Below are 20,506 nucleotides of genomic sequence, written 5' to 3'. Positions count from 1 at the left end.
CTTTACACACTTCCTCCTGTGTTCTCTGTAGACGCACACAAATATCTTCGCCTGTAGTCTGATGAATAATTAGTGTACACATCCACCTACGCAATCACAGCGAGAAAAAAACATCCTCGCAACTTAATCTGTTAGTCATAATGAACACAGGACAAGGAGACATCTCTTTCTCTCACTGAACAGGAAGTAGGCGGCTGGGAAAATACACGTTAACACACACACACAGATATTTATAGTAATATGCGAAAATGTGGACATGCTACACTCTTAGAAAATCCTCTTTGGGTGTTTCCCAATCAGAAAGTGTTTCCGAGTAGAACCCTTAATAATCCAAACATCCAACCCTTAAAGGACCGTTCTGATTGGTCAGAAGGTTATTTATTTATTGGTCAGAAGGTGTTGATTATTTTCTATAACAGCAGCTCTGACAGCAAATCCCATGTTTATATTAATGTGTTCGTTCTAATACGTTATCGTTTCTAAATTAACAGGCTTGTACAGCGGATGCTCAACATAAACAATAAAAAATGTGTGTAATTGTTGATATAGTGAAGTTTTCTGTAAAGGAGATGGAAGGAGTTTCCAGTGTCAGAGGTAAAGCTCTAAGTTCTTTAAGTTCTTTAACTACTTTAAGTTCTCTGACATCTTTAGAACAGAGGAGTTTACGGTTTCTCAGTAACATGTGTGTGTGTGTGTGTGTGAGAGAGAGAGAGAGAGAGAGAGAGAGAGAGAGAGAACAAAAAGTAATGGAGAGAACGATTGTTTATAGCTGCTATAATGTAAGGGAGAACAGTTATATATGCTGATAACCAAAACTCTTCACTGTAATGTGTAAACTGTGTAAACTGTTATTTTAAAAAATATATATTTTATATCTTGTTAGAATTGCTGTGAAAGTTCAGTAACTTCTGCCTTACATATATGTTGCACAGGTGAAAGCAGAAATGAAAAAGAAAACGGAGTATGATACTCCTCCCTTCTGAGGGCGCATCAGGGGACAGGATGAGTAAATCCGACTCCCTCGTGGCTGGATTTCTCCCCTCAGTGAAGTTCATCTGCAGAAGATATTTTCCCCGTAATCTCCCCGCTCCGTGACTGATTCCCAGCGAGAGCTGTGAGTGACACCCCGGATCCTTCTCCGTTTGATACCGTTCGACTTGGGGAGCCATGAAAATAACCTCCACGGCGTTTTTTCCCCTTATTTTCGTTCTCTGCGACTTCTCTCTGATCTTCCCCCTTCTTTCTATTTCTTTTTTCATTTTCTCTTCCCTTTATCTGTCTTTGTTCCTCAAAGTGGTGCTAGCGTGGCTCGGTGTTTGGGAAACGCTTTGTGATTAGCTTGTTTTCACATATGGCTGGTTTTGTCATTAATATTCATGGAATTTTTTTTTTTGTTTTGTTTTTCCATTTCTGCCCAAGCAGACATCCCGTATGATAGCGCTCTCGATACACAGCGTACCTTATGTGTGTTTATAATGTGAGCGCTTGTGTGCGAACATGCATATTTGGCGAGAAATTACTTGGAAGGCCTCATTTATCACCGAACTGATTTGCATATCGTTGATGAAAGTTTGAATATAGACAGAGAAGCGCAAACAGTAAACAGCTCCAATGCCCCAAAGGCAAGGTTTCACGTTCACAGGAATAAAGAGAATGGTACAAATCTCAGGTGTGGATCTTCACTGTGGGGGAAACCGATGAACTCCTTCATCAAAGCCCACACCTGGACGCTAACATCCATTTATAACCATTCATTCATCTCACACGCTCGAGTGGCAGAATGAGGAAAAACAAAGGTCGTCTGAAAGTCCCTCGCTTCCTGAAGTCCTATTCATTTCTCTCTGAAAGTCATTCCGTACCCCGGGGAACATCGGCGATGTTTGAGATATCCGTCCCTCAAACAGATGCCGTGGAGGAGCGATGGCGCTCTCCTGAGCATTGGGCTGGAGGACAGATGCAGATTCCTTCACTCAGGTGGGAATGAAAAAAAGCCCAGTTGGGCGCCAGCTTTTGCAAAAACACACCACACTCTTCTCAGCTCTCTCTCTCTCTCTCTCTCTCTCTCTCGATCTCTCTCTCTCAGACAGACCTGTCAGCCTTGTGGATGAAATAAAGCGATGGAGAGCTCCAGAGAGAAGGCGCGAGTGGGAGAGAGAGCCAGTGTGGCATCAGAGAGAGTTAGCCTCGCTTGAAGAAGACATTTATGGGCTCCATTCTGGCCCAAACTATAACTACTTGATAGCAAAACTGACAATCTTGAACGCTCAGAGAAGACCATGAAAAGAAAAACGATCATTGAAACATTACCAGAGGCCATCATTGTAATAGCGTCGCTGCTGTACAATTACTTTCTGTATTTCTTTCAATGTCTTTCATTATTTGAGATTTTCTTTCAACTAATACTTTTCACTTTTGCTACATTTCAAAAGAAAAATCTCTACTAAGTCTGTGTTATATATGCTATCGCTACACTCACAATGGTTCTTGGTGCTATGTAAAGTGTGTGTGAGAGAGAGAGAGAGACAGAGAGAGATAAGGAAGACATTAAACATGATGGTTATAGGAAATGAAACAGCATTACTGGTGATTCGTTTCCATGCTTTGTAATGTGAAATTATGTCATTTAATATCAGTGAAACAAGTTAGTTCCTGTTCTCACTTACGTTATAGCAGCTATAAACAGTCATTCCCTCTCTTGAAGAATAAAAAATGCAAAAATGTCATGTTACTGAAAACCCAGATAAATTCTTCTGCCCCCCATGTCAGAAAACTTAATATTACAACTTTAACACTGGAGACTCCTTCCCTAAATGCTAAATAAGTGTCTCCATTTATTCAATTCAATTCATTTTTATTTGTATAGCGCTTTTTTACAAAGGTCATTGTCTCAAAGTAGCTTTACACAAACAAAAGTGGGTTCAAGAGTGACATTAGCTCGGAGAAAACCATGAAAAGACAGATGATCGTTGAGACTTTAGCAGAGGACATGATTCAAATCGTCTCAAAAAAAAAAAAAAAAAAAAAACACACACTGGAAGATGTGCATATTAATCAACGGCATCCAAGATTTATTTTGTGATGAACTTAAACTTCGTTCATTAACAGTTGGTCTACTTTGACTTGGCGGTTTCCTACATTACCCAGAATGCTGTGCTGATAGTTGTGCAGTGAGACTTATCCCTCGCTTCATCTCTATCTAAAGAGAGCAATGCAGCGGCGCTTTATCTCTCACATCTTCATCTGCTCAAACAGAGCAGCGTCAACTTTCATGCTAATACCGCAGTTTTTCTCAAAGATCACTAACTAGCCGAGCCGAGTCTCTGCTGTAACTCAAGGCGTCGTTCTGCGTTGCATTCTAGGACCCTGAGTCCAGCGTTTGCGCCAATGTCTCCACTATTCTATGCTGGATTTCTCATTAATATGACTTTAAAGTCACTGGAAAATGATGAGTGAGAAAAAAAAGCTCTTGTGCTTGATTTTAGGAGCTAATCCTTTCCATTATCCCTCTCTTTACCTAATACGTTTCAGTTTTATGACATTTCAAAACAAAAAACAGAAATTTTCAAATACCACATCACTAAACGTCTCTATAATCACATATATGTGGTGTCTTCTGAGCAACATACACCATAAATTCCTTACAAATCTAAACTTTAACAGATGTGACGGCGAGAATGAGAGCTAATACACATCACCGTAATTGATCTGCTGCTATGTACACTTTGTATTTTGGATTGTGGCTAGCTATTAGCATTCAGCTAGCTTGTATGGTGAGAGTGATTATCATGCAAGCTGACATTTGAGAGATTAGGGATAAAGCTATGTACTGTTATTAGCCTTAGCTAATGTTTTCCAACATTCCACAGATCAGACACAAATTTACCACCAGTAACTCTAATCAGACGTCTTTTTCTTTTGAATCTTTCTTGTACTTTTTCTTTCATAGTTACATTGTAAATTTTGTTTAAAAATATGCACTTCAGCTTCTACTGGTGGATTTATTTGCATGAGTAATTGCACTTCTACTTCAGTAAAGAATGTCAGTACTTTTCCAGCTCTGCTTCTGTGGTCCTTAACATCAAAGCTAGTCCATCATCAGCATTTTGGAGCACGGTTAGCCGGTGCTAATGAGCCTTTTGGCTCAAGTTCTCCTTATAATTTTTCAGAGAATCTATCTAGCTTGTCTTATGGCTTAATGGTAAAAAAGAACTAGCATAAATTATTGATGGTTAAAAGCTAATGTCTGGAAGGAATTCGACTCTAATAATCCTTTCGGGCCTCTGAGTCTAGCTGAAATGTAAGTCAACGTTTGCCAAACGATTTCATTTCACCTACTACATCTCTTAGCTTGAGCTATCCATGACTGCTAGCTGTTAGCCAGTTATTGCTAGCTAGTTATTCTCACCTGTTTACAGTATGACCTGACCAGCGAGTAGCAGAATGTTTCAATTGGGGCTTTTTTCCCCCTTTTTTTAAAATTATATTTTAGCAAGTTTCTGCAAGAGATGCTGCATTTTGTTGTGATAGGACAGTGAGTCTTAATGAGGGGTCCCTGAAGCATAGGGGGGTAACATAAGTGATAACCAGGACTAACTTCTCTCATAGTCGCCTGTAAATAATGTATAAATAATTGGACCTAATGTCTCCTAATGGCTCTAATATAATTAGCCTAAATACTATTGCACACATTTACATAATGAACCTAATTTTTGAATAGTAAAATATTCATCAAAAACATCAGTACTGAGTGGGGTCATTGGAATTCATTTTAAAGTAAAAGGTGTCCCTGGCTACAAAATGTTCCTGTAATAAGAAGCAGAAGACAAAATAACAGCTGTAGAAAAAAAAAGATGGAGAACAAGCCTGAGTGTGTGCTGATGAACGACATGGACACTGGTGAAAGACGGAGCTAAAAAGCAGCCTTTAGCGGTTTGTAGATGTTCAAAAATGAACGTGACCTCCCTTTAAATTCCTCTTTGATTGACACGTATTGACATCAGTGTCGATTGCGGCCTACCACGAGGCACCTCTCATTTAAAAGAATAAATATTGTGGAAAAAGAAATAGAGAACATGCCAAAGTGTGAGTGGGCGAACTGTATGGACAGGGGATAAACGTGGGTGGGAAACGCTGACCTCGGTTGTAAAAGAATTAGAGAAATGCCTTCGGCTAGCTCTTCTCTGTGACTGACATCTGTTTTGTACTCTAAACTTTTCACTCATGGCATTAAAAATTTTGGCTGAGAGTTTTACTCCTCTCGTTGTGTCTTTGAGTTCCAGTAACGCATCCCTCTATTTGGAGGTCAAAGTTCCCCTGGAGTACAGTAGCTCATTGGAGCGGGTCAGTGAACCTCACTGGGTGGCTGTGTTTAGTCTGGCGCTTGCCTCTTTTTCTTTCTTTCCTTCTTTCTCTGTGTTTTGTGTGTTTACCTTGGCTGTCGTTCCACTCCTCCATCTCTGTCTCTCTGGGTGAACGTAAAAGTCCATGGTAGTAGAATCAATTATGGCTGCAGGCGATGAAGAAGCGAAGGCACTTTGCTCTCTCGCTCTATTGTTCCCGTTCCTCTGCAATGTTTATCCAAACCAAGAACATGGGCAAATTTTGTATATTTATACAACTGGCAAAGGATCAGGGTGAAGCTTGTTTCAGATCTAACTGACCCTCTTGGCTCGGCGGTATTTCATCATTTTCATCAAAGAAGCGCTAGCCTTGTACAGCACGGCCTCCAGCCAGCACTTTTTCTCTGTTTAGCTTTTGACGATTTGAAGTTTGGAGAAGAAATCTGACTCTGATCCAGCGCTGAAGGTCAACATCCATCTCGCTGTGCAAACACGTTGGGAGTGTGGTGTTAGACAGTGGGGGAGGTTTATCATCAAATGGTGTGTGCTGTTAGGCTAAAAGATGTACTCAAAGATAGAAATAGCAAGGCCTTGGATAGCATAGCAGAAAGAAGATTTGAAGTACTTCTCTCAGAAATGATCGCGTGCCCAAGCGTCAACTGAATTTTTACGGGTTAGCAGGGTGTCAGTTTGCTAACTACTTTCCACTAGTGAGTATTTGCTATTAGTAACATTAGCATTTTCGTCTTGATCTTGATCATGGGCAACTTCTCACAGATTAGACAAAGAAAGAAACATAATATGAAGAATCTTTAGAAGTGGGTAAGCAAGTTAATGGCTTTCCAAAAGGGAGTAGCAGTAGTATTTTTTTGGTTGTTTTTTAAAAATATTTTTACTGTTGCTTGGTTTCAGACACGATGGCACCTTCAGCTTATCTTGAGGATTAGCATGGGAAGTTAAGAAAGAAGACAAACAAACAAAATAACCTGTTTTTTTTTTAGTAAAGGTTAGAAGGGTGTCAAATTTGCTAGCATTTCCATTTTTGAATATTTGCTCTTGTTAGCATTTTCACTGTTGTTCTTCCTTTGTCTTTTCTGCTGCTTGGTTTCAGACATGACGGCAGCTTCATCTCAGTTGATTTCTCACAGATTAGCATGAGAAGTTGAGAAAGAAGACAAACAAACAAACGTTCCATCTCTGGCTGCCTCCGTTTGAGATGGGAAGATGCTTTTCCCTGCAGAAACCTTGCCACTTTGTTGTTTATTTTTTCCCTCCTTCCTCCTCTTTTGTGGAGGAATGAAGACCTATCTACCCATCTGCCGTTTCCGTGGCGACACTTTTGCAAGTTTTTTTGCATTCCAGGAGGAGGAGGGAAAGACTGTAGAAGCGAGACGTTTGTTTAATTGGCGTGACTGTCGGCTTGGTGGAGGGGAAAGTCTTTTCTCATTGCTTTCCTTCAGCATGAATATGCACATCTGTGAATGTGTGCATGAATTAACATGGCCAAATGCTCTCCCAGCATTCGGATAAAACAAACTAGCAACCTTTCTACTTACTTCAAATATTGTTCTGGGACAGTGTAGCCAACTCTTCTTGGAGAAAAGTAAATAAAACATGCTCAAAGAGTTGCTAGAAGTCAACAGATGATGCCATAGACTCATTTGCATATCAAAACTTGTTACGTGAAGAAGGAAGAGTCTAAGAATGAAATAGAATATAGTTTGGTATAACAATGGTGCTCAGTGATTGATCATGGGGAACAATGGTGATCATTGATTGGTTGTTGGGAAAATGGAGATCAGTGATTGGTTGTTGGGAACAGTGGTGATCAGTGATTGGCACTGAGAACAATACCAGTCAGCGTTTGGTCCTAGGGAAGAATTATTGGGAACAGTGGGGATCAGTGATTAGTGACTGGGAAAAATGCTGATCAGTGATTAGTCACTATGAACAATGATGATCAGTGATTGGTCGTTGTGAACAATGATGATCAGTGATTGGTCATGGGGAACAATGGTGATCAGTGATTAATCACTGGGAACAATGCTGATCTGTGATTGGTTGTTGGGAACAATGATGATCAGTGGTTGTTTTCTGAGAGCAATGGTGATCAGTGATTGGTTGTTGGGAACAATGGTGATCAGTGATTATTTCCTGAGAGCAACAGTGATCAGTGATTAGTCATTGGGAACAAAGCTGATCAGTGAAAGGTAATTGGGAACAATTGTGATCAGTGATTGGTCGTTGTAAACAATGATGATCAGTGATTGTTTCCTGAGAGCAATGGTGGTCAGTGCTTGGCCATTGGAAACAATGGTGATCAGTGAAAGGTAATTGGGAACAAGCCTAATCAGTGATTAATTGTTAGGAAGAATGGTGATTAGAGATCGGTCATGGCGAACAATGCTGATCAGTGAATGGTAACTGGGAACAAACCTAATCAGTGAATAGGTGTTGGGTGATCAGAGATTGGCCCCTGGAAACAATGGTGATCAGGGTTTAGTCATCAGCTCGCTCAAGTGCAACTCAGTCAGGCTTTACACACTGGTGGTGAGTTGAGCAAACCTGCTCTCTCAACTCACATAACCAGCAGCTGTGATGTGATCTGGAGAGCCGTAGGGACTTCAGGACAGTCGCTAACATCTGCTCAGGCAATTGCTAAATTTGCTGTATTTGAAATAAAGTTGCTAAAAGTTGCTAAAAGTTGCTAAAGGAGACTAAAGGCTGTTTGTGTGTGATGTCATTAACAGTACACAAGTGTCAATCCCATGTGGACGACAACAGAAAGAGAAATGTCGTCCCTCACGTCCATCACACAGACTGCTCTCATGTAGTAATAATCAGCTGTTTACTTCTTTTTTAATTCCTTCCACAGCTCTATTACTTCCTGTCAAAAAGGGGAAAAAAACACTCCACAAGATAAATCTTCAGAAATCGAGCTGTCATTAGTTGAGCCTCAGATGTCTGCAGATCTGAAGCCATGTTGCCATATTTGAATGATCAATGAAGTGTGTTTGTGGGTTTGGATGATAAGGAGAATTAGATGGGTGAAGAGAGAGAGAGAGAGAGAGAGAGAGAGAGAATAAATATGTTTAATATTCAATCACACATAGTGAAAACATAACTTAAAAACTTAAATGCTTTTGCAAATGCCATTGATAAATCTGTGGGGAACTGAATTAAAAATAAACAGACGTAAACAGAATAAATGATAGCATGATAGACAGACAGACAGTAACCATCACAACAGTGATGTGAACAAAGTGACAGTGAATTAATAAATAAAGAGATAGAAGGATAGAGAAATAGAGAAAACTTCAACATGGAAAAAAGATTGGGAGAGAGAAATACAGAAGCAGAGTGGGAGTTATAGAAGTGGAGAAAAAAGAATTAAAAAAAAGATAGCCAAGAGTAGGACAAAAATAAGTGGCAAATATGTAGCAAGAACAAACATGGAGAGATGGACAGATAAATTGTCTAAGTGACGTTAAAAAGGATAAAGACAGTTGGAGAATAAGACAGAAAAAGAGACAGGATCTGAGACAGAAAAAGAGAAATGGTTGGACAGATGAAAGAGACGAAGAGAGGTAATTACAGAGAGATGGATAGATGGAGAAAATAAGAAAGTGATAGACAAGAGACAGACAAAAAAAGGAAAAATATTTAGATTAGATAATTAAGTAAATAAAAGATAGAGTGTGAGAGAGACTGATAGAAAATAGAAAAGTGGGATAGGGAAGATAGGGAAGACTGAAAGAGAGAGAGAGAGAGAGAGAGAGAGAGAGAGAGAGAGAGGAGAAAGATGGACATAAGAGAAGGAAGACTGGGGAAGGTGAGAAAAACAGAAATAGAGAGAAAGTTGGATAGAGAGATGGAGGCATATTGATGGAACAAAGAGAAAGATTAACAAGAAAGAGAAAATAGGAAAATGCAATAAGGTAAATAGACATAGCAAGGCAGAATGAGTGATAAGTGGGAGAGAGCAAGAGAGAGAGAGAGAGAGAAAGGCAAAGAGATGGACTGATAGAATGTAAGTGAGGGAAAAGAAAAGTGGGAAGGTGACATCAACAGTGAGACAGTCAGACAAATGGAAAAAAGTGAAAGAAATGGACAAATAAATTGACTAAGATAGAGAAATGGAGGCATATTGATGGGAAAAAAGAGATGAGGTGGACGAGAGAAAGACAAAAAAAATTGACCAAGATTCAGAAACAGCAAGGAAGAAAAGGAAGAAGTGCAAGAGAATGAAAATGAGCAAGAGATAGATGGAAAGAAAGAAAAAGAAAAGAGAGTTACAGAGCGGTCAGTCTGAACATGAATAAAATTAGTCTGGCAACAAAGCCAATTGAATTGAATGGGAGTGAATGCGGGAAGACAACAGCGGGATTCTCTTCCAGTAGCCAGTAATTTCACTTTGCTCAGATTTTATGTACGTGAATGAGTCAATAGGAAACAAGACCAAGGCTGTCCCTTTTAGCTAACACTAGCTGATCGCTAAACAAAATCACATCACACCAGGGCTGCCCCCTTATCCCCTGACTTTTTGTGCCACTCTGTGGAAAATTATAGTGAAAGTGTGGCTATTGCTCAAAAAAAAAAAAGAGAGAACGAGAGTGTGAATTTGTCAGATTGGATAGCTTAACGAGTGTGGTTAAACACCCGGAGCCTTTACAAAGCGTATTAATGAGTCACAGGATCAATGAATGGCTGTAGTGATGAATCGATTCTCAGTCGGACTAATTGACAGGACGAGTGCTTAACTACGCTTTCGAGGGGGAGAAGAGTCACAGGATCAGATATGACCTCTGAATTACAGATAAAACCGCTAATTCCCTTAGAGAAGGACAAGAAACACAACACACACACACACACTTCCGACAGTAACCTATCATGCTACTTTTAAAAAACGTTAAAACGTAAGGGTTTAAGATTTACTTTAACAATTCACATTTGACTTTACTTTCAATGCAAAGTTTCAAGATTTAATACCATCCACCTTTTCTCGGCTACTGCTAAAGTCACCTCAAATGAAGAGTAAACACTCAGGAGGTTGTTTTTTTTTCATCAAAACAACTTCCCATCTCAACGAAAATGGAGAATGAGACTGTCCATTAGCTAATGCTGTATAGCTAATGAGAAAAAGGTCAGTGCAAAGTCACTCTACAAACTCAAAATGCTGCAAATGCCACTTAACCGTTAATTAACGAATAAAACAAACATATAAATAAATAATTAAAATAAATAAACAGATACATGGTTTTTAGGAAGATGAGAGGAAAAACAGCTCTAAATTTCAGGATGTTAAGAGGCTGAAAGTGGTCTGCTGTGGGCTGCTGGCCATTAGCACACTGGTATAAGTGAGCTTTGACTCGCAACGCCCACTCATCCATCACCATCCTCCCTAATGATTCTCCTTCACCAGCAACCCTAAAGATTCAACCTAACAATCCCTCCTGATGATCCCCCTTCACTATCCACCCTAGCAGTCCTATCTCATCACCAACCCTAAAGACACCCCCTCTCCTCACAATCCTTTGTAACATCCCTTCCTGATGATCTTCCTTCACCATTAATTCAATGATCCTCTATCACCACCTACCCTAAAGAGCCTCCCTAACAAATCTCTCTGATGATATTCCTTCATTATCAATCCTAATGATTTTCCTTTATGATCTTTCCTGATGCCCTCACCATCCGTCTTTACGACCCTCTTTATTCATGTGTGTCCATACGCAGGTTTTGTTACCACATGCTGCATGCACCATTTCTTTCTGTTCATTGCTGGTCAGCATATTTTTGATGGTATGGAAAATTAAGGGTCTTCTGTCTGTCTTGCATAATACTTTGCTGAAATTTTGACATTACATGTAAATGTGGCAGAGCACTCCATTGAAATTATTAGGACCCTCACCGTCCATCCTGAGGATACAGTATTAGAAAAAAAATCATACCTAACAAATGTTACTCGTAATATTTCCCCTCTTTCGTCTCTTATTAAAGATCCTCCCTCAACAACCAATCAATCCAACCTCACCACCCAAACAATCCTTCTTTACCATTTGCCCTAACGATCCTCCCTCACCACCCAAACAATCCTCCTTTACCATCTACCCTAAAGATCTTCTCTCACCATCCTAATGATCCTCTGTCACCATCTACCCCAAAGATTCTCCCTCACCGCCCCAAAAATCCTTCACATTCTACCCAAAAGGTCTTCCCTCACCAAATAAATGATCCTCCTTCACCTTTTACCCTAAGGATCCTCCCACAATACCCAAATTATCTTTCTTAACTATATACGCTAAAGACTCTCTTAAACCTACTCATCCAGATAGACTCTCTTAAACCTAAACAATCTTCTTTCACCATGTACCCCAGAGGTTCTCCCTCACCACCCCAACAATCCTCCTTCACAATTTACCCTTTTTTTCACTTTAACGATCTTCCTTTACCATCACCCCTAAAGAATCTCCCTTGCTTCCTCACTTATAATCCTCAGTGACAATCCACCCTAATGATTCTCCTTTACCATCAACCTTAAAGATCCTCCTTTACAGTCCTTTCTGATGATATTCTTTCACCACCCACCCTAATGATTCTCATTCACCCTTCACTCTAATGATGTTCATTCACTATCAACTGCAAAGATCCCCCTTACATTTCCCCCTGTTGATCTTCTCTCATTACCCTCCCAAGTCCTTCCAGATGATCCTTCTTCACCATCTACCCTAAAGATCCTCCCTCACCACCCAAACAATCCTCTTTCACCATCTACCTTAATGATCTTCCTCTACCAGCCTTCGTAAAAATCCTCCCTGATGATCTTCCCTTGCATCGTTGCGATTCTCCATGACAATCCACTCTAATGATCCTCCTGTACCCTCACCCCTAAAGATCATCCCTTACAATCCTCCCTTAGGATCTTCTTTCACCATCCACCTAAGTGATGCTCCTACACTATTAACCCTAAAGATCATCATTACAGTCCTCCCTGAGGTTATTCTCTCACCATCCTCCGTAATGACTGTCCTTCACCATCAACTCTTAAGATCGTCCCCAAAAATTATGGCTCACGATCCTCTCTTACAATCCACACTAATGATGCTCTTTCATCATCCATCCTAAAGACTGTTATGGACAATCCTCCATAATGATCTTCCTATACCATCCTCCCCAACCATCCTCTCTCAAACCCATTTGCAGACCTTTCAGACCTCCTTAACAATTCTACCTTATAATTGTTCTTAGGCATCCTCATTTACTGTCCTCTCTTCTCTTATCACCTTCCCTCATTATCCTCCACTGACATCCTGTTTCCAAATATCGCTTACTTAGGACCTTTCCTAACAGTCCTCCCTTCATCATACTCCCTCAAGTTCCAAATCCTCACTTCATCCCCAACAGTCCTCCCTAACTGTACTCCCTTTACAACTCAGTATCCTCCTTGGACTACCTTGATACTCCTTAACAGTCATTCTCTCCTTATCCTGCCTCATCATCCTTTCTCACAATCCTAACTAACAGTACTCCCTCATTCTTCCTGACAGTCCTCCACCTCCCTTTCACAACCCTCCCTCCTTGTCCCGCATCGTAAAATGTTTAAAACTGAAACAAATCAATTTTTTGGGCTGTTCAAGAGCTCCTTTGATGAAAGAGTACTACTGGCAAAACATGTTGCATGTCTTCATGACCATGGCCCTCTATGTGGTATGTGTATATAATGCTTTCAGCCAATAAAAACACTAATTTAGACTTATACACACATATGAAGAATGGTAGAATTTCAGGAATTTGAGAACTGTTGAAGTAAAAAACAGTTCTTGGTAATGGACTCAGACTTTGTGACTTGCCTGTACTCAATCACTGAACTGTGGATACTTTTAGCAGATGCTCACCAAGTACAAAGAAATCCCTTCAATCTGTACTGATTCCTTCCATCTGATGGGGCCCAAAATTGCTAAAACCCAGCTTTGTCTAACAGCTGTTCTGTCCTGAAAGCCTCTTTTTCAGTTGTCTTCTGCTTTTCTCCCAGGGTGGACTTATGTGTTCTTTGTTACACTCCCAGTACACAGATGAATAAACTGGCATGAACATCATCTGACATGATTCAGATTATTAGCTACTGCTCTACTCCCATTATTACATTATTATTATCAATAGTAATGCAAATGTACACTTATTCTGCTGTGTTTGTTTATTAGATTTTGTTAGCTGTTTGGCAGCACACTTCAATCTGCACTGCTTTTTGTATTTAAAAGCCAGGTCAATTTTAAACTTGATTGAAGACTGCAGAATAGTTTATAGCAGCTGGTTAGAGCCTCTTGAGGCTGAATGTGTGCAGAGGAGGTCAGAGATATATCTTGGCACCATGCTGTGTAAAGATTTAAAAACAAAACTTCAACTCATATTTGACTGGTAGGCAGTGAAGTGAAGATGCTTTCTCTTGTTCTAGGATGAATAACAATCTCCAGATCTTTTAATGTCAAGGTCAGTGTCAAAAATGATGCCATTTATTTTCTATAAGATGGAGATTATTATTATTTTTTTAGTATTTATCGTTGTAATGTTGTACTGTCACTTTAAGAGCACTCAGTAGCATAAGAAGATATCCCGACATGCAGCAATACATCAGGAATAGAAGCAATGAGTAAAAGTGAAGTTCAGCAGAACCTTCAGTAAAGTTACTTTGTCTCATTTAACATTTTGCTGCAAGAGGCATTCATTAAAATTGTCCTGTACATTTATTGTCCTGTGTATTTATTGTCGTCCACTGTTGTGTATATGCATTTTATGTAGCCCTGTGTAACATGCTTCTGTATGGTTAAGTGTTGCACCCTGGTCCTCAAGAACATCTCATAAAAAAAAACACTCAACTTCAAACATTGAAAATAAATAAAAAATAAGTTTTGAAAACACGCATGCACAAAGTTGCCCTTGATGGGAACGATTTCATAAACATCAACTGATGAAAAGTCAGTTCGTTTAACCAAAACTGTTCAATTTTTACAATGATAGTACAGTCATTATTTGTACAGTAACTACAAAGCCATAAAGATTCTTCTTCCAAATGCCATTCTATTTGTTTACGCTTGAAAGAAATGAATTTATTCAAAAATCCAGCATAAAATTAGTAGATTTACAGTGATAAAACTATACACATGCTCAGCATACAGCCTGCTGATTATGACCACACCACACACACACACACACACACACACACACATGAGCCTGTTGCCCACCCAGCATCACACATACACAACGGTTTGTTCCTACCTGCTCCTGATGACAGCAAGGTGTCTAGAAACGAGAAGAGAAAAAAGAGGTAAAGGTTAGAGAAAAAAAAAACAAAAGGTAATGGATGCTGACATTAATGCAGGCTATTCCTCAAATTAATAAATAAAATAAACATAAATGCTAATGAAAAAAGAGGTGCTTTATTCATAAATATATATATATATATAGAACTACATGCCATACTTCTCTGTTTATAGTTATTTATATGTAATCAAACTATGTATAAAACTACATATCGATTTCAATGAGCGTTTTATATTGTAGAATGTAGGATGTAGGCGTCAGATTAACACTTTTCCTAATGAAATAATAATTTTATTTTTAATTTATGAATAAACGACTTTTTAGACAATCTATTTTCACATACTACTGACCCTTAAATTCCCTTAAAAAAGTGTTAGCTAGTTTTCTGAACAGCTAAGACTGGACCCAAGGCATAATAATCTAAATTCACAGCTCAGCACGTGTCAGAAAGCACGGCGGGGAATCTGAAGCGTGTTGAAGTCCTAAGAGTTACTTAAGTTTAAATAAAATGACAGGAGATATGACTTGGAGGGTAAAAACTCTCTTCATCGTATTAATCTGTTTCTAAATGGTAATTCTTAATGGCAAGGTGAAAACAGCGCTGACACGAGCCAAAACTTTTCACAAACAAGAAATGACAGCGCTGAATAAAGTGTATGAGAGAGAAAAACAGACACAGTGAGTGTGTGTGTGTGAGAGAGAGAGAGAGTGTAAATACAGTAAATCTGGATTATTGTTGCTGTAAACCCTTTTTACAAGGACACTGTTTGTATACTCCCCCTGGCTTCATCCTTATTTAATAACTCATCCAGATAGGATAAAATCATATATTACACGCCTATCTCCTCGTTGCCTGGACATCCTCGAGTGATTTTACGCTTGGTCAAAGCCCAAAACAAGAAGTCATGAAGGAGTGAGAGCGAGAGAGGACAAGAGAGAGGGACAGAGTGAATGCTAGCGTTTCAGCGCCAGATCACGTCTTAAACCTGCCCAGATTTCCTACAGTCTCTCCTTAACTGAGATTCACCAAAATAGACACTGCGCTGCAGTTAAATTATGGAGATGATACTCAGAAGAGATGATTTTGTAATGGATTAAATGTTAGCGCATGCCGGATGACCTTTTGACTCTCACGGCAAGTGCTTCTTGGTCTGTGTTTGTATTGCACTCCCAACAGACTTCAGATCCACAACACGAAAGAATTGAATACACCCACACCAACATGTGAGGGAAAGAGATTTCTCTCTGTGTGCATGTGTGTGTGAGAGGGAGAGTGTATAAATGCATCTGAATGTGTATATTACACCTAAAAATGATCAACCACCCAAACAATGTGTGGTGGTCTGTGAAAACCCATAGGATGATGCTGTGGCTGAACAACCAGAAAACAAACAGTCAAAAACAAAAAATAATAATAAATCAGGTTTTGTCAAAAATTCTGTTTTTCTGCATATGACATAAAAAAAAATCACAAATATATTTCACCAAAATGATGCAGAAATCAGTGAACGTCACACTTTGATCAAGTTGCTGGATAGCAAATGTCACCGCACAACAGACATAAGCCTAATCATTTCCGTTTGTGATCTTCTACCGGCTGTCAAAATGTTCATGATTCTCCTGAACCACAGTTAAATTGTTCTTTCTTTTCACGTTTGGGTCTAAGTAGATTTTAAAATGCTAAAACTTTACTTGTGATTGAGATTTACATAAAAGAGAATCATATTTCAGTTCAGGGAAGACTGTCCTTTTCAGAAGAATAATAGAAAATATCAAAATGTCACCATGTGAAGGTTGTCTCAGGCTGTCACACACACACAGAAATAGAATAGGACAAATAGAATAAATAGAATAGATGGTAACATAATAGAATAGACCAGTAAAGTATAGAACAAAATAGAACAAATAGCATAGGCTAGTAAAATTAAACAAATAGAAGAAATGGAGTAGAACAAATAGAACTTAGCAAATAGAAAAGAATAGAAAAGAATAGAATAATTAATAGAGGGATGCATGGTATTTGGCTTCAGTGCACTGGGAATTAAGTAACATAATACGTTTCGTTGCTTCTTTAAGATAATGAGAAAAAGAGACATGCAGACATTATTTCTCTCTCTCTCTCTCTCTCTCTCTCCCTCTCTTACCCACACACACACACACACAGACACACACACACATACGCAGAGTACTGATGAAGTGTACACAAGTGATACATTGTTTACTGGAGAAGCTTCTTAAATGAACTTTATTGATTAGAATAGACAGATATACGATACCCACTTAATTAAACATCAACCGAATAGTAACTATCATAAAGTAACTTAATATACAGTAGCTATAATAAAACTTTATGTGTGTGTGTGTGTGTGTGTGAGAGAGAGAGAGAGAGAGAGAGAAAGAGAGAGAGAGAGAGAAAAACAAAAAGAGCAATAGAGCAACACAAAAGCTGAGACAGACAGACAGACAGAGAAAGAAAGAAATAGAGAGAGTGACATAAAGAGACAGAGAGGGAGTGGAACTGAGAGAGAGAGAGAGACAAAGGAAGAGAATGAGACAGAGAGAAAAAAACAGAGGGAAGACCAGAGAGACAGAGAGAGAGAGAAGCATAGACATAGAGAGAATGAGAGTGACAGACAGAGCGAAAGACAGACAGACAGAGAGAGAGAGAGAGAGAGAGAGAGAGAGAGAGAGAGAGAGAGAGATAAAAAGATCGCTGTAAAGCTATTTACTTGATCTGCATCTTTTAACCGTGGTGAATAATTCCGAGTGTGTGTGTGTGTGTGTGTGCGTGTGTGCGTGTGTGTGTGTGCCTGTCCAGGCGGCCATGCTGTAATCAGAACGACAGAGCAAGCGACTTGCACATAGCCAGATGTGTCCTGGCAAGAACACAACAGCAGGGGGTCTGATCTCTCTCTCTCTCTCTCTTTCTCTCTCTCTCTCTCTCTCTCTCACACACACACACACACACTTCCAATGTTCCAGTGTCAGTATTCTTCAGTTCTCTGCGTCAGAGGAATAAGTAAATGTGTGTGTGTGTGTGTGTGAAAAACAATGAGTGACAGAGAGATCAATAAAAAGAGAGTGATAGAGAGAGAGATAAATCAATTTAATTTATCCATTTATAGTTACATTTAATGTTCTGTCTGGAAAACAAGTTATGACTTACTTTATAGCGGCTATAAACAATCGTTCCCTCGCCAACTTTTCTTTTTTCTCGTTTTAATTAGATAAAAAATGCACCTTCTTCAAGTTTGCTAGCTAACTAGCTGGAGTAACTCGGTAAGCCGCATGCTGTATCATGAATGGTTGCTACAGTATCAGCTCACCTTTGTAAGGAGAGATTTAATGGAATTTAATCCAGGACCATTTTAAACCTAGCCTACAGGACACAGAGTGTAAAATAACATTTTCTTCAACGGATTGACGGAAGACTGGAAGTAAATAAACTGGCTTAATCCGAACACAGGAGTGCGTATAGTGAGTTAAGTAAAATATTGGAATAAACACAGCTCTCGATAATTCTCTCAGACTCTCAGAGCCAACTGCGAGGGTGCGAGTGTGTATTCTCACTGCGGGAGAGGAGCCTAGTCTATTTCGAGCGCAGCGCGAATGTGTGTTTTTATCATCATTATGCGCATGATGGCCAAATGTGATGGAAAACGGAGCGAATGAGCGAAAGAGTGAGGGAAAATGGTAATTACACATTCTCTCAGCAGTGGATGATGGAGATGCACAGCATGAAGGGAAGATTTTGTTTTTCCCCCTTCAACCAAATTCATTTAGATTCAAAGTTGTGACAGCATTAGAGCAAGTTTTAAATTTTTTTCTTTGCTCTCACTCTGGGATCGAGCTGTGAGATGCTGAGACCTTGAAGAGAATTCCCACGATTCTTTGCATGGAGTTTGTGAGTGGATTTTTTTTTACAGCCATATTTTCAGTCCCTTGAGGTTTGGGCTTTGGGAATCAGAGCTGAGTGTCAATTTGGGAAAAGACAGTCAGCAGCTATTATGCAAAACCTTGCTAATGCTACTTTAGCAAGAAATTAGCCTGGGCGAGATTAGAAGATGGAGGGAAAAGCAAAGAGAAACAGTCTGGCAAGCCAAGATGAAGGTAACATAGTCTCATATAGCATATCATTATGCACTACATTCATATACACTATGTACTTGACTACATAGTACCTCGAAGTAGGACTGTTCCCACTCCTGCCTCTTCTAGCAGAAAGTCTGACCAATTCCATGTGCTCTAGCAGAAAGTCTGACCAATCCATTGCCTCTGGCAGAAGGTTTGATCAAACCCACACACTCCAGCAAAAAGTTTGGCCAATCCCACCCATTTCTACAGATTTTCTTGACCAATTCCACCGAGCCCTCAGAAAATTTGATAAATCCCACTCACTTCCACAGACACTCTTTACCAACCCCTCCAGTCCTGCAGACACTCTTGACCAACCCCTCCAGTCCTGCAGACACTCTTGACCAACCCCTCCAGTCCCGCAGACACTCTTGACCAACCCCTCCAGTCCCGCAGACACTCTTGACCAACCCCTCCAGTCCCGCAGACACTCTTTACCAACCCCTCCACTCCCGTAGACACTCTTGACCAACCCCTCCACTACCATAGACACTCTTGATCAACCCCCAACTTCTGCAGACACTCTTGACCAACCCCTTGACTCCCACAGACACTCTTGACCAGCCCTCCACTATTGCAGACATTCTTTACCAACTCTCCACTCCTGCAGACACACGTGACCAATCCCACCTGCTCCTGCAGCAAGTTTGATCAATCCTGCCTGCTTCTGTTTGACAAATTCTGCCCACTCCCACAGTAAGTCTGGTCCATCCCACTGCACCAGCAGCAAGTTTGACTAATCCTGCCCACTCGAATTATTTTTGTTTGTTCTTGTTTGTTTTCTTTGTCCTGCAAGTTTATAAACTGAGGGCCATTGGCTCCCGTCAGATCCCAGTACCAATAAAACAAACGTTAGCACTGTTGTGCACTTAATGTTTATGACAAAGTACCACATCACTGAACAGCCTTCATAGGAAAAGCATTGAATTTATAACCCAAAATGCCTGCCCTAAACTTCTTATAGCAGCAGGGGCCTGTGTTAGGTTGGCAAACAGCATTCAGTGTTCCACACTTCATTTTTGTGGTTGTAGCTGGGAATGTGGTGCTACATGATCCACCACATTAACATAAACAGTAACAAGGCATTAATACAAGATAATTAGCTAACTTTTTTTAGTGTTACTTTGTTACCTATCTTGTTTAGGGTAACCATGGTAATTAAAAAAAAATAAATAAATCAAACACTGGCAGACACCGTTACCTGTGTCTGCCTGTATTTTAATGCCTGCGGTGGACTGTATGAATTTTGGAAAACCCCAACTTAAAAGACTGTCTGCACTTCTGTCTTGCACATCTAAATGCCTACGGCTTCCCTTCAAGATGCAAAATTTTACCAAGATCTCCCCACTGCTGACCTACATTTCTCCATGAACGATGCTATCACAAGCAGCACGTTTCACAATAATTACACTGTGCCATTATACACAAAGCTGATGACTTTCTGTGGCAGTGGGAGCTCAATTCAATTTAATTAGTGCAACATTTTTAACACTGTCACAACGCAGCTTTATAGAAATCTGGGTCTTGAGCTAGATCTCTAATGAGCAATCCAGAGGCAAGAGTGGAATTTCTCCCAGAGATGACATAAGGAAGAAACCTTGAAAGAAACCAGATTTCATGGTTAACATCCTGACACAGTGACTGGAGTTGAAATCACAGTACTGCAAAAAATGAGCTTTAATTCTCAAATGTTCAGCTCTGTGCTTGGATTGGAT

The 20,506-nt window shown here is 39.8% G+C and overlaps 1 protein-coding gene across 1 annotated transcript in view; it reads right to left on the bottom strand.

Moving 5' to 3' along the window:
* The window catches only part of LOC113545692 (cadherin-4), a 336,885-nt gene that overhangs the window by 164,060 nt on the left and 152,319 nt on the right, over positions 1 to 20,506 (bottom strand). Inside the window, exon 3 of the mRNA XM_053240848.1 lies at positions 14,613 to 14,636. Within this exon, the coding sequence (XP_053096823.1) occupies positions 14,613 to 14,636 (24 nt within the window). The remainder of the gene's footprint in view (positions 1 to 14,612; positions 14,637 to 20,506) is intronic.

Source organism: Pangasianodon hypophthalmus, chromosome 16 (genome assembly GCF_027358585.1).
Source record: "Pangasianodon hypophthalmus isolate fPanHyp1 chromosome 16, fPanHyp1.pri, whole genome shotgun sequence".
NCBI classification, from domain to species: domain Eukaryota; kingdom Metazoa; phylum Chordata; class Actinopteri; order Siluriformes; family Pangasiidae; genus Pangasianodon; species Pangasianodon hypophthalmus.
Note: the sequence above shows the minus strand (reverse complement) of the source record. Positions and strands in the feature narration are given on the sequence as shown.